Below are 11789 nucleotides of genomic sequence, written 5' to 3'. Positions count from 1 at the left end.
GCAAGGTCCGGTTCATACGTTCTGCCACTCCATTCTGTTGTGGTGTATGTCTAACAGTGAAGTGTCGGACGATGCCATCATTTTCACAGACCTTATTGAAATGATCATTTTTGTATTCACCTCCATTGTCTGTGCGAATACACTTGATCCTCCTGCCTGTTTGATTCTCCACCATCGTCTTCCATTTGAGAAAAATTCCCAGCACTTCATCTTTGTTTTTCATTGTATACACCCACACTCTTCGAGAAAAATCATCAACAAAGGTTACAAAATAGTGCTTCTCACCCAATGAAGGTGTTTTGGAAGGACCCCAAACATCAGAGTGTACATAATCCAAAATGCCTTTAGTATTATGGATCGCTGTACCAAATTTAACCCTTGTCTGTTTCCCTTTGACACAATGCTCACAAAACTCCAAGTTGCAAGCCTTTACTCCTTTTAACAATCCTTGATCTGATAGAGTTTTCAAGGATTTTCCTCCAGCATGTCCCAAGCGCATGTGCCATAGCTTGGTTGCTTCTGCCTCTTTGTCGTCACTGGATGTCACTGTCGCTGTCCCAATAACTGTACTGCCACGATAGCGGTACATATTATTATTCTTCCGATTAGCCTTCATTACCACTAGTGCACCGGAGCATACTCTTATCACTCCATTTTCTGCAATGATTTTGAACCCTTTTGATTCTAGGGCTCCCACAGAGATGAGATTCTTCTTCAAATCCGGTACATATCGAACATCTATCAATGTTCTGATCATTCCATCATGGTTCCTTAATCGTATTGAACCAATGCCATATGAGGTAAGAGGGTTGTTATCCGCTGTGTGGACGACTCCATATTCTCCTTCTTGAAATTCCACGAACCAGTCCCTGTTGGGACACATATGATAGCTACAAGCCGAGTCCATCAACCATATGTCTGAAGATGTTGATGACTCTGTTGTAACTAATGAGAAGTCTGAATCATCACAATCAGCTATATTTGAATCCATAATGGCCTTTCCATTGTTATGTTTGGCCTTATTCTTCAACTTCGGACAGTCTTTCTTCCAGTGCCCTTTTTCTCGACAAAAGGCACATTCATCTTTGCTGGGTCTGGATCTTGACTTGGATCTTCCCTTCTTTGTCCTCGTTTGATTTTGAGGACGACCCCTCACAAATAGTGCTTCTCCTTCTCCGCCCTTCTGTTTTTCTCGCTTTCTTTGTTCATAGCTGTACAAAGCCGAACAAACTTCTCTGAGAGAAACTTCGTCATTTCCATGGAGTAGAGTAGTTTCAAGGTGCTCGTACTCATCAGGAAGTGACGCCAACAACATCAAGGCCAAGTCACCATCATCATAAGTTGTATCCATATTTTGCAAATCTGTAACCAACTTATTGAAACTGGTGATATGTTCATTCATCGTGGTACCAGGAACATAGGTGAAGTGAAACAGTCTCTTCTTCATGTACAATTTATTTTGACTGTTTTTCTTCAAAAATTTATCCTCCAGTGCTTTCCATAATTTACTTGCAGAAGTTTCCTTTGTGTATGGATATTTCTGCTCTCTAGCAAGGTAGGATCGAATGGTACCGCAAGCAACACGGTTGATAATTCTCCAATCTTCTTCTCCAATAACATCTGGTTTCTTTTCTTCAATGGCCAGATCTAGCCCTTGTTGAAAAAGGACATCTAGAACCTCGCCTTGTCACATCCCAAAATGTCCGGACCCGTCAAATATTTCGACCGCAAATTTCGCATTTGACACAATTCTTGTCATAAGCGAAGATGCCAATGATGACGTATTGTTGACACTTGATGTAGATTCTTCTTGTTTATTGTCTCCCATCTTTGACACAAATATTATTTAATAGCTGACGACACAAATCAAGATTATTTCCTTTCTGGTGTGGAAGATCAGACTAAGCTGCAACCACAGAGCATACTCAGACAGAACCTTGACTCAGTTACCAAGATAAATCTTTTCTGATGTGGAAGATCAGACTATGCTGCAACCACAGAGCATACTTAGACAATACCTTGGCTCTGATACCAATTGTTGCGGAAGCCAAATGTATAGAGTGTGAATAAGTCACAACTACTATACCAAAAATTATGACAGCCACCAAATAATAAATAAGACAATAAAGCAATAATAAAGGGAACACCAGAATTTACGAGGTTCGGCTAATTCTGCCTACTCCTCGGACACAACCAAATATTTTATTCCACTCCAAAATACAAGTGAAATAATACTAAAGAGAGAAGATACAAATGCCTTAAACAGATGAGAAGGCAAATGAGAGGTGTGTTTCAATCCTAAACATTAGGCCTTCTTTTATAGGGGAAAAATCCCCCCCCAAACTTAACTCCCAACCAATGTGGGACTTTGGCATTTTGCCAAACATCAACATGGATCCTCGCCAGATCCCATTGAAAATCCTTGGATCTGCTCGTTGTTTTTGATTTTCCGATGACTTTTAGATATCTGCTCCTATTAATAAAAATCTTTTCAGGTGATCTTTAAAAATCTGCTCGTGTTAATTGCAATCTTTTCAGTCATCATGCAAAATATTGCTTCAAACTTTAGCTAATAAGAAAGCACAATCACGTGATGAACTTTCTATTCATTTGTCCTCTCAACTTAATCCCATTTTCATTTATTTGTTCCAACTTCTACTTAAAAAAAAAGACGAGTCAAATAATGATTGTTAGGAATAACGCCAAAATTTTCTTTTAGTAATTACTAGGAAGAACGTTGGAAACTTACTGGTGTTTGATGGAGTTATATTAAGTGGAGGGTTTTAGGGTCAGTAACGGATTAGTAAGAGAGGAATCAGATATTTTAAAGTGGAGATGAATCAATTAAGTCTGATAGTGACACGTTTAAATTAGAGGTAGATTTGAACGAAAGTATAACGACAGGACACAATTGACCAAATAGTATAACGGATGATACCTTTAAATAATATTTGACAGTAAAAGAATATATTTGATCCCTTAACGTTAAAAGAATAACATGTGATACAAAATGGAAATAGTAGAATATTTTTTAAAGAGAAAGAGGAGAAGTAATGAGTGGAGTGGTTGAATTGTGGGATTGGCCAAAGCAAGGCCTGCTTTTCTTTGTCTACCATAGTAATTATTATGCTCCTTTTTTTGCTCTAGTCCTCCAGAAAATGGTTTGTCTTCCAACTTCGTTTGGCATTATAATTTTATCATAGAAAGGGTTATAAAGTTTTCTGAGGGGTGAGAAAGAAAGGACGAAACAATGCTAAGAAAGTTTAGGACATTGGTGGATTGGAATTTATCCAAGTGAAATTTGGGGGTGGAAATGGACAATATAGAATCATTGATACTTATTTTGGGTAAACTTTCCTAATATATTTATTTATTTCTCATGGTCCATAATTAGACAAAATTGGAAATATGAAACTGACATAGGAGGTTTGGGGGGATCGGAGGAGGGGGGTGGGGGGGATCTGTCCTTTCTACTCTTGATCCTTTTTCTTGTAGATCTATCTTCATCACATGTGCGTCAGTATGTGTTTATGTGTGTACTTTGGTCAGGTCAATTGTATCTGTACATGGACTTCTCTCTCTTTTTTTTTTTTTTTTTTTTATTATATATATATAATGATTCGTCATAAAAAAAGATAGGTGATTTATATTTATCTGTCCTAGTTTTAATAGGCTGAGTGATTTAATTAGAGATATTTAGAATTTCAAATTTGTGAGTTATACTGTCATACAATGATCTCAAGTGAAATATAATAATATTTAAATTCATAATTAAATATTTATAAGTATTTTATTAATTTCTTAATACATGAACCCATATGATACATGCTAACTAGGTCCGCTACTAAATTTAATAATTATGCATGTGAGAGGTAATATATAAAAGAATTAAGTCAAATAATCGATCACCCAATCGCTTAAACTAAAAATAACTGGTGAAAGTATAATATATGCATAATCTATATATTCAGAGGCGGATGCATGCGGTAGCTATGGGTTCAATAATTGAACCCATAACTTTCGACACGGAGTAGAAATTTATATGTAAAAATTCATTAAAATTACAAAAATAATAGATTTGAATCCATAACTTTAATAATATAATGGGTTTAATGTTAAAAATTTTAAAAGTTAAACCCATAAAATTTAAATTTTGAATCCGTCTCTGTATATATTATATGTGTATAATTAATATGTCATCTATGTATATGACTAAAAGAAGTAAAAGTGAATATGACTTTACAACCATCGAGATTGATAAATTTGTCGTAATACTACTATTATAAAAAGGGAGTTTGTAGTGTTGAAGAAAATGATTGAAATGCCCGAAGTTATTCTTTAAATATCGGGCTTGAAAAATATATAAGGGGAAATTTGTCTGTTTTAACCTTTTCGCTCGCTTTCAGAAACAAAAAGGAAAATGAATAAAAAGGATTGATTCGTTTTTATTTTTTTAATATTGGAAGATGTGGATAAAAAGTTGACTAAAGCCACTCTCTACGGGACTTTGTTTGAGTTGAAGATGAGGTTTATTTTGACTATACCCACAAATAAAACTTTTTTCATAATCGAACTTCAAGGGGTGATGTCAAATTCTAAGTGGGCGTTTGGACTTAAAGAATTGTAAAATTTAAAAAAAAAAAGTGAATTTCTTTTTCAAGTAAAAATGATATTTGAAAATTAAGTTGTGTTTGAACATGAATATAATTTTGGATTGTTTTTGAAGTTTTGTGATGATCTGAGTGAATATTTTGAAAAACAGCTTTTTGGAGTTTTTCGAAGTTTAAAAGAATTTCAAAATTTATCTTCAAGTGAAAATTAAAAATTTTATTGCCAAACATTTATTTCGAAAAAATTAATTTTTTTTGAAAAAAGTAAAAAAATTCTTATGTCCAAACAAGCTCTAAGAGGTCACAATATCCTTTTGTATAAAAAGTTTGGAAACCCTAAATTCTTTTGAAAAATTACAGAATTATTTATAAAAGTAAATTGAAAGAATTAACAGTAGTAAATTGCATAGTTTTTATGTAATTTTTGATAATTTTCTTAATATATATATATATATATATATATATATATATTGCATCACAATAAATTTCTGTTCGAAACTATAGTTGATTGTTCCACATATTAAAAAAATATATATTAAAATATCTCATATGCAAATTGAAAAACACATGATGTGACTATATTAATCGTGCAAGTTAGAAATTAGAAATTGCTAAACTAATACCTAATCGTGAAATGTTATTATTTTATTTTGGAATTTTCTCACTAAAACTTACTAAAAAAAATTCTTTTCTTTAGTTCTACACAAAAATCACCTAAATGTCATTTAAATACATGTTTGTCTTTAATCAATGCATTTGATCTTTTCTTTTTCTTCCGACACCTGGTATATCTTTAAGATTATCCAAAGGGACTTTAACTCTTTGTAGACCATCCAAAAAGATGAGAAGGCATAATTGTGTTTAACCTTTTTCACACTTAATGAAATTTTGACTTTTAAGGGATCATCTGATATGGTAATAAATAAGTAAAAATAATTCCGGGATAAAAGTTTAGTATTACGTATTAATTTTGGAATAAATTATCTTAAAATGAAAATTAATATCAAGATAACTTATACCTGTTATATGATGGAACAATAATCTCAAGATAAGTTAACCCAAAACAAAAAATTAAATGTAACAAAATTCAGAATTAATACAACATACCAAATAATGAGTCAATTAGTTTTTGGCTCTTTACAAACTTGTTTTTAGTTTTATGACCCTATCTCTTTTTTTATATATGAGAGATTTATTTTTACACATAATTGATCTAAAAAGGGTCATTTTTTTAAATTCAAAATTATAAAGGGACATAATGTACAAATATCACCTAAATAATTAATAAAAAAATAATCTCAATAATTAATGTTAGTATAACTTATCTTCAAACTAAAGCACGTCGAATGTAATAAACCACAAAAAGTCTTTTTCTTTTATCCTTCCTTTTTTCCAGTCCCACATTGCCCACCCCCCAAGAACAAATTTTTTTTTTACTCTTTACTCTTTCTTTTTCTTTTAGGGAAGTTATATTATTTAAAAATAAGCATAGAGGTTTCACATAGGACAGCAAATAAGCTTTTGTTACTGTCTGCCAAAATGGAGGGTCCTTAGTTTTTTTTTTCTCTCTCTCTCTCTCTAAGCAAAAACCTCACTACTCCACCATCATCATCTTCTTTCTTTTTCTTCTTCAGCTGCTGCTGCTTTATCTTTCTTCCTTCTGTTTCTTCTTGGGTTTTTTTCTTCAGAGATCAATTCAATAGCTTGGTTTACAGGTAAGAAGATTTTCAGTCCTTTTTTTTTCTTATTTTTTTAACTACTTTTCTTCGTTTTTTCTTCTTGAAATTTTGACTTTCGCTTTCCTTTTCCTTTGCATGTTATTTATGCGTACTCTGTTTCATACGATTTTGTAGATCTGTTTCTGAAACTTTAATTTTTCTTTGGTGGGTTAAAATCAGTTATATTTCCTGTTTGAGCTTCATATACTTGTTGTTAAGTAAATGATTTTTTTTCTGTTTCGTGGTTTTCTTTTCTATTTTATTTTTTTCCTTTTTGTAATGGAGAATATTCTTTTGTCTTCTCTCTTATGTGGTTTCCCTTAGGATCTTTCTTTTTCTCTTTGGTGGTGATTTTTTGGGAGAAAGGGCTGCTTAAAGAGGAATTTTCTTTTTGCTGCTACTGTAGTGTGATATATGCTAATGTTACCTCGCTAATTATTTACTCAAAAAAAAAATACTTAAATTTAAGTCCAGACTCCAGACCTGTGTAAAGTACATTGCTCAACACCTACTGTACAAACCCATTTTGAACACTTACTTTTTTTGGGGTGGGGGTTGTGTTGTGTTGTGTTGTACTGTTGTTAATCTACTTCTATTTCTGTGAGCCGTCAATTGAGTCGTTGAACTTGATATTCTGTTTTGAAGAGAGTAAGTTAATAATTTTGTTTTCTTGAAATGAGCAGTGAAAAAGTATTGAAGTGTGATTTGAATTGTGATGTCTCCACCACTCCTTGATGTTAGGGAGGAGGAGGGCCAGAGTAATGTAACTCTACTGGCTTCTTCGGCCTCCTTAGGAAGTATATGCAAGAAAGGATCAGAACTTAAAGAGCGAAACTATATGGGGCTTTCTGATTGTTCGTCGGTGGACAGTTGTACAATTTCCACCTCATCAGGGGACAATAATGCCTGTGGATTAAATCTCAAGGCAACTGAGCTCAGGCTCGGGCTCCCTGGGTCCCTCTCTCCCGAAAGGGGCATAGAGACTTGCCCTTTGGCCTCGAACGAGAAGCTGCTTTTTCCCTTGCACCCTGCCAAAGATAGTGATTTGGTCGTATCACAGAAAACAGTTGTTACTGGCAACAAACGAGGATTTTCAGATGCTATGGATGGATTCTCAGAGGTGAATAATTGAGTCTTTACTAAGGATACTGATTTTCTGGTAAAGCTGTAACTGAAGTTACTAAATCTATTCTACAGGGAAAATTTATGCCAAATTCAGGTGTGAAAGCAGGCGATGCAAAGGAGACCTCTCGTGTTCAACCACCAAAAATGAAAGAGGCAACTAATCAGAACACAGTTCCAGAGAGGGCTTCTGCTGTGAATGAGGCTTCAAACCGTGTAGGCAGCGGTGCCCCCGCTACCAAGTGAGTATTTCCTGTTAATAGAACGAAGTGAGATATTTGGACTTGATTGTGAGAGTGTGTAATCTGTGATCTTTGCTTAATTTCAGGGCACAGGTTGTGGGTTGGCCACCCATTCGATCTTTTAGAAAGAACACATTAGCCTCTACCTCAAAGAACAATGAAGAGGTGGATGGAAAAGCTGGATCACCAGCTCTTTTCATTAAGGTCAGCATGGACGGTGCTCCTTATTTGAGGAAAGTGGACCTCAGAAACTATTCTGCATACCAGGAGCTCTCTTCTGCTCTCGAGAAGATGTTTAGCTGTTTTACTATTGGTAAGCTAGTTCGAAGCCTTAACTAGCTCAAAATTTTAGTTATTGGTTTGATTGGAAGATATTCATTTTCAAGATTTATGCAATGCCCGAGTTACTGCTATTTCCCTGTTATGACAGGTCAATATGGATCTCATGGTGCTCCTGGGAAGGAGTTGTTAAGTGAGAGCAAACTGAAGGATTTGCTTCATGGGTCGGAATATGTACTCACTTATGAGGATAAAGATGGTGACTGGATGCTTGTCGGTGATGTCCCTTGGGAGTAAGTTCTTGCTTGTTGCCCCCCCCCTCTCCCTAACACTGTTCTGTATAGGGGATATCAGCACTTTCTGCCAACATATTTCCTGGTTGAGTCTGCATTTTTTTTTTGGGAAACAGAAATTGAGTGCATGTGGATGTAGTTTTTAAATTTAGACTCTATGCAACTAATAATGCAACACTTTCCCACGTGTGGGAATTGATCTAGACTAGATGGATGGCCATCTTAAGGAAGTTAGATAAGTCCTGTAACGGAAAGCTTAGAGAGAGGTGCTGCTCCAGTAGTTTGTAATGTAGTGATAAACCCCACCTTGTAGTAGGGTCAGGGAGAAGTCAGGGAGAAGGCAGCTAAAGTCATAATATTCATGAGTTTTAACTGGGAACAAACACAATTGAACCATTTTGCTCTTAGAACAAGGTGACTCCACCATAAGTTAACTTCAAATATGACCATCTAGGAATCTGTAAAAAGAAACTAGGTGGTCAATGAACCACCTTCCTCCTCCCCCCTCCCCCACCTCCCCCCAAGCCCCCCCCCAGGCCAAAAAAACCTAATGCAAAAAGATTATACCATCTCCATAGAGATGTACCGGCGGTGTGACTTTATTGTTACGGAGATGATCCTGATAGAACTTTTCTGGATTGAATTGCGATGGAGTCTGAATATTTGTAATTATCATTGAAATTTGAGGCTGTCATGCTGGATGTGTGTGCCTTTTTTAGAAAATAGTCCTGGTATGAAAAGATCTGCCACTGTGAAGCTAGTAGACAGAATTTTGGGATTCATAATTAAGGATTGTCTACTATCTTTAGTTTATGGATTATTATTGTCTTATTGCAACCATGTATGGATAAACAAATTCCATTCTGCTGTCATAATAACATCATTAATGGATTAAAGGGATGATAGCAGTAACTCAAAGATTTGGTGTAATTGTTGATTTGATGACATCACACTATGGTTCAAAGATATTTCTTGAGTTAGTTGAATAACGATTGAGCTACTAGCCTCTTTGGAAAAGACACTTAACTCATCCCTTGCTTCATAAAAGTTCAATTAGTACTTCTGTTCCATTTACTTTGCGGTGCAACTGTTAAACAACATTCTATACAGTCAAGAAAGGAATACTCTTATGGTGCAGAACATGATTCTGCAAGTTTTCATCATGATTTAGATCTGCCTTCATGGCCGATATGTGACTGAACCTTTCTTCAGTATGTACGAATAGAGAATTAGACCCTCTCTTTCTCTCTCTCACACACACACGCACACCACACACACTCTGTCTCCCTCCTCTATTGTTCTTTTCAAGGTTGATTTTGTAAGTCTACTATAATAATGAATGACCGGAACAAATTGTTGTCTTGATTCTGTTGTCTCTTGTATACGTTTGTTAAGGTTTGCTCTTTGCAATTTCTAATGTAGTAGTTTTGTTCAATACGATTTGTAATGAATCCTGTTAAAAGTTATTTATGTTTGATAATTTGTATATTTGATAGTGACTATGCTTTTTAATTACTAACTGGAATGTTGCAGGATGTTTATTGATACGTGTAAGAGGCTGAGAATCATGAAAGGTTCAGATGCCATTGGCCTGGGTGAGTATCTCTTCTTATTGAACACGCTGATTTATTAGACTGCTTCATCCACATTATCAAAATGTAAAAGAAAATACCCATTTCCTCCTAGATCTCCCTCCACTTTGCTGTCAGGGTTTATACCTCTATTGTTGTAGTTTGCCATGCATATCCACTTGGTGATAAAGTAGAAATATACAAACAGTAACACAGAAAATAATCAGGTTTCAAAATTTCAAATTTTGTTTGATCCATGAACCTTGCTGAAGCAATGTGTTTTGAAACAAAATTACCTAGGTAGTATGATATGTGAAAGATATTACATAAGAAATAATTAGAGGTTAAGAAATGCTTGTTTGGAGTTCTCACACCAGCTATATATCATGAATGTTTCTCTGACTGGCAGAACTAAATTTATTATGGATCTGTTAAATTGTTAGCAGTTTTCTTTCTTCTGCCTAAAATTGGAAAACTCAGTTCTTGCAAAGAGGGGTTAGTAATAGCTGGATAAAAAGTATAAAACAGCTCTTCAGGTTGATATATCAATTAACATGATTGATTGTCAGAACTGATACACAAAGTCTTCTTTTTTGGGGGTAATTCTTTTGCAATTTCACCTCTGTGGTTTTACTTATTTACAACATTTCTTTTGTATCTTTGTCTGGATTATCCTCATTTTACTTATTTGTTATGTTGCAATAGAAAGGTTCAGAAAATCAAGGTATGGTTGTGGGGGGGGGGGGGTTGTTAAGGTGCACGTGCATTATAGGGCAAACCGCATATCTATGAGAAATGGGGGATTGAGAGAAGGGGAGGAATGGTTAATGAACCCCCAAAACCAAAAGGAGAAAAGCAATAGGCTATTATACATCTAAGGGGAGTGCATTTATAACATTGTGATGTGCAATTTGTTACGTAGCCTGTATTAAGCTCCCATCAAATTTAAAAGTTCTTTACCCAGTAATCCACTTTCATGCTGATTCTTGTGGACTTAAGATAAACTTGGTATAAATTCATGAATGTGTTCACTCTATTGGTTATGCAAGTCTAGTAAATTTTGATACTGCTTGAATCTTTTCTATGGCCAATTCCTGCATTTAAAGATTTGATTGATGTTCGCTTCCTGAAACATGATACATTGCCACTAACTTTTGTGCGTTTATATGTGCAGCTCCAAGGGCTATGGAAAAGTGTCGGAGCAGGAATTAGCCTATCTGCACATGATTAAAGCTATCCATCCAGCATTACTGGTTGAAAATGAAATGGAGAAAGGGTTAAGAGACTCATAAACTTGAATCCTTTTTAAAGCATTAACAATGGCTGGTTGTTGGTCCTGGACAGCACAGCATGGGTAGATGCTATGCTTAATTACCATTGGCGTTTCTCATATTCGCGTAATTAATGTCGTCTTAAGCTCTTTATCTTGTCTATTAAAAAGACCCTTTGATATTGGAGTTTGTCTGTGAACTAATGTGTGGTGAACTGAGAGTTCTTCTAGAGGTAATTTAGCATGTTAAGTGTATTGCTTGTTGAAGTTTCTTTAAGTGTGTACTTAAGACCAAGTTTGTGGTTATTTTGATCTGGTATGTGTGTGCACTCAAGAACTTTTTATTTCTCTGTATGAATAAATGTGTCCCTCTCACATTTCATCAGGTCCTAGTTTTCTGACTTCTCTAACCTCTAATCTCACCATCGCATCTGTGTGGTCATTAGGTGGTGATAAGCAGGATTACTATAATGATGGTGTCTGTTTTTGAGCCGAGGGTTTTTCGGAAACAGCCTCTCTACCTTCACAAGGTAGGGGTATATTCTACCCTTCTCAGACCCTACTTATGGGATTTTGCTGGGTTTGTTGTTGCCATAAAGATGGCATTTGGTCAGCTTATGTGTTGTGATTAGACTATTTTTTCAACTTTACTACTTCGTCAAATGTCTACTTTCATTTATACCG

General features: G+C 35.2%; 1 protein-coding gene across 1 annotated transcript; it reads left to right on the top strand.

Annotated features, from left to right (window-relative positions):
- Positions 1-6093: 6093 nt before the first annotated feature.
- Positions 6094-11490, top strand: LOC107788572 (auxin-responsive protein IAA8-like). The gene is made up of 7 exons (XM_016610251.2): positions 6094-6325; positions 7012-7448; positions 7526-7692; positions 7779-8005; positions 8123-8264; positions 9798-9859; positions 11010-11490. The coding sequence occupies exons 2-7, from the start codon at positions 7044-7046 to the stop codon at positions 11045-11047; spliced, it is 1041 nt and encodes a 346-aa protein (XP_016465737.1). The 5' UTR covers positions 6094-6325; positions 7012-7043; the 3' UTR covers positions 11048-11490.
- The last annotated feature ends 299 nt before the right edge of the window (positions 11491-11789 follow it).

Source organism: Nicotiana tabacum, chromosome 16, assembly GCF_000715075.1.
Source record: "Nicotiana tabacum cultivar K326 chromosome 16, ASM71507v2, whole genome shotgun sequence".
In the NCBI taxonomy this organism is placed as follows: Eukaryota; Viridiplantae; Streptophyta; class Magnoliopsida; order Solanales; family Solanaceae; genus Nicotiana; species Nicotiana tabacum.
This window is presented reverse-complemented; position numbering and strand designations above follow the sequence as displayed.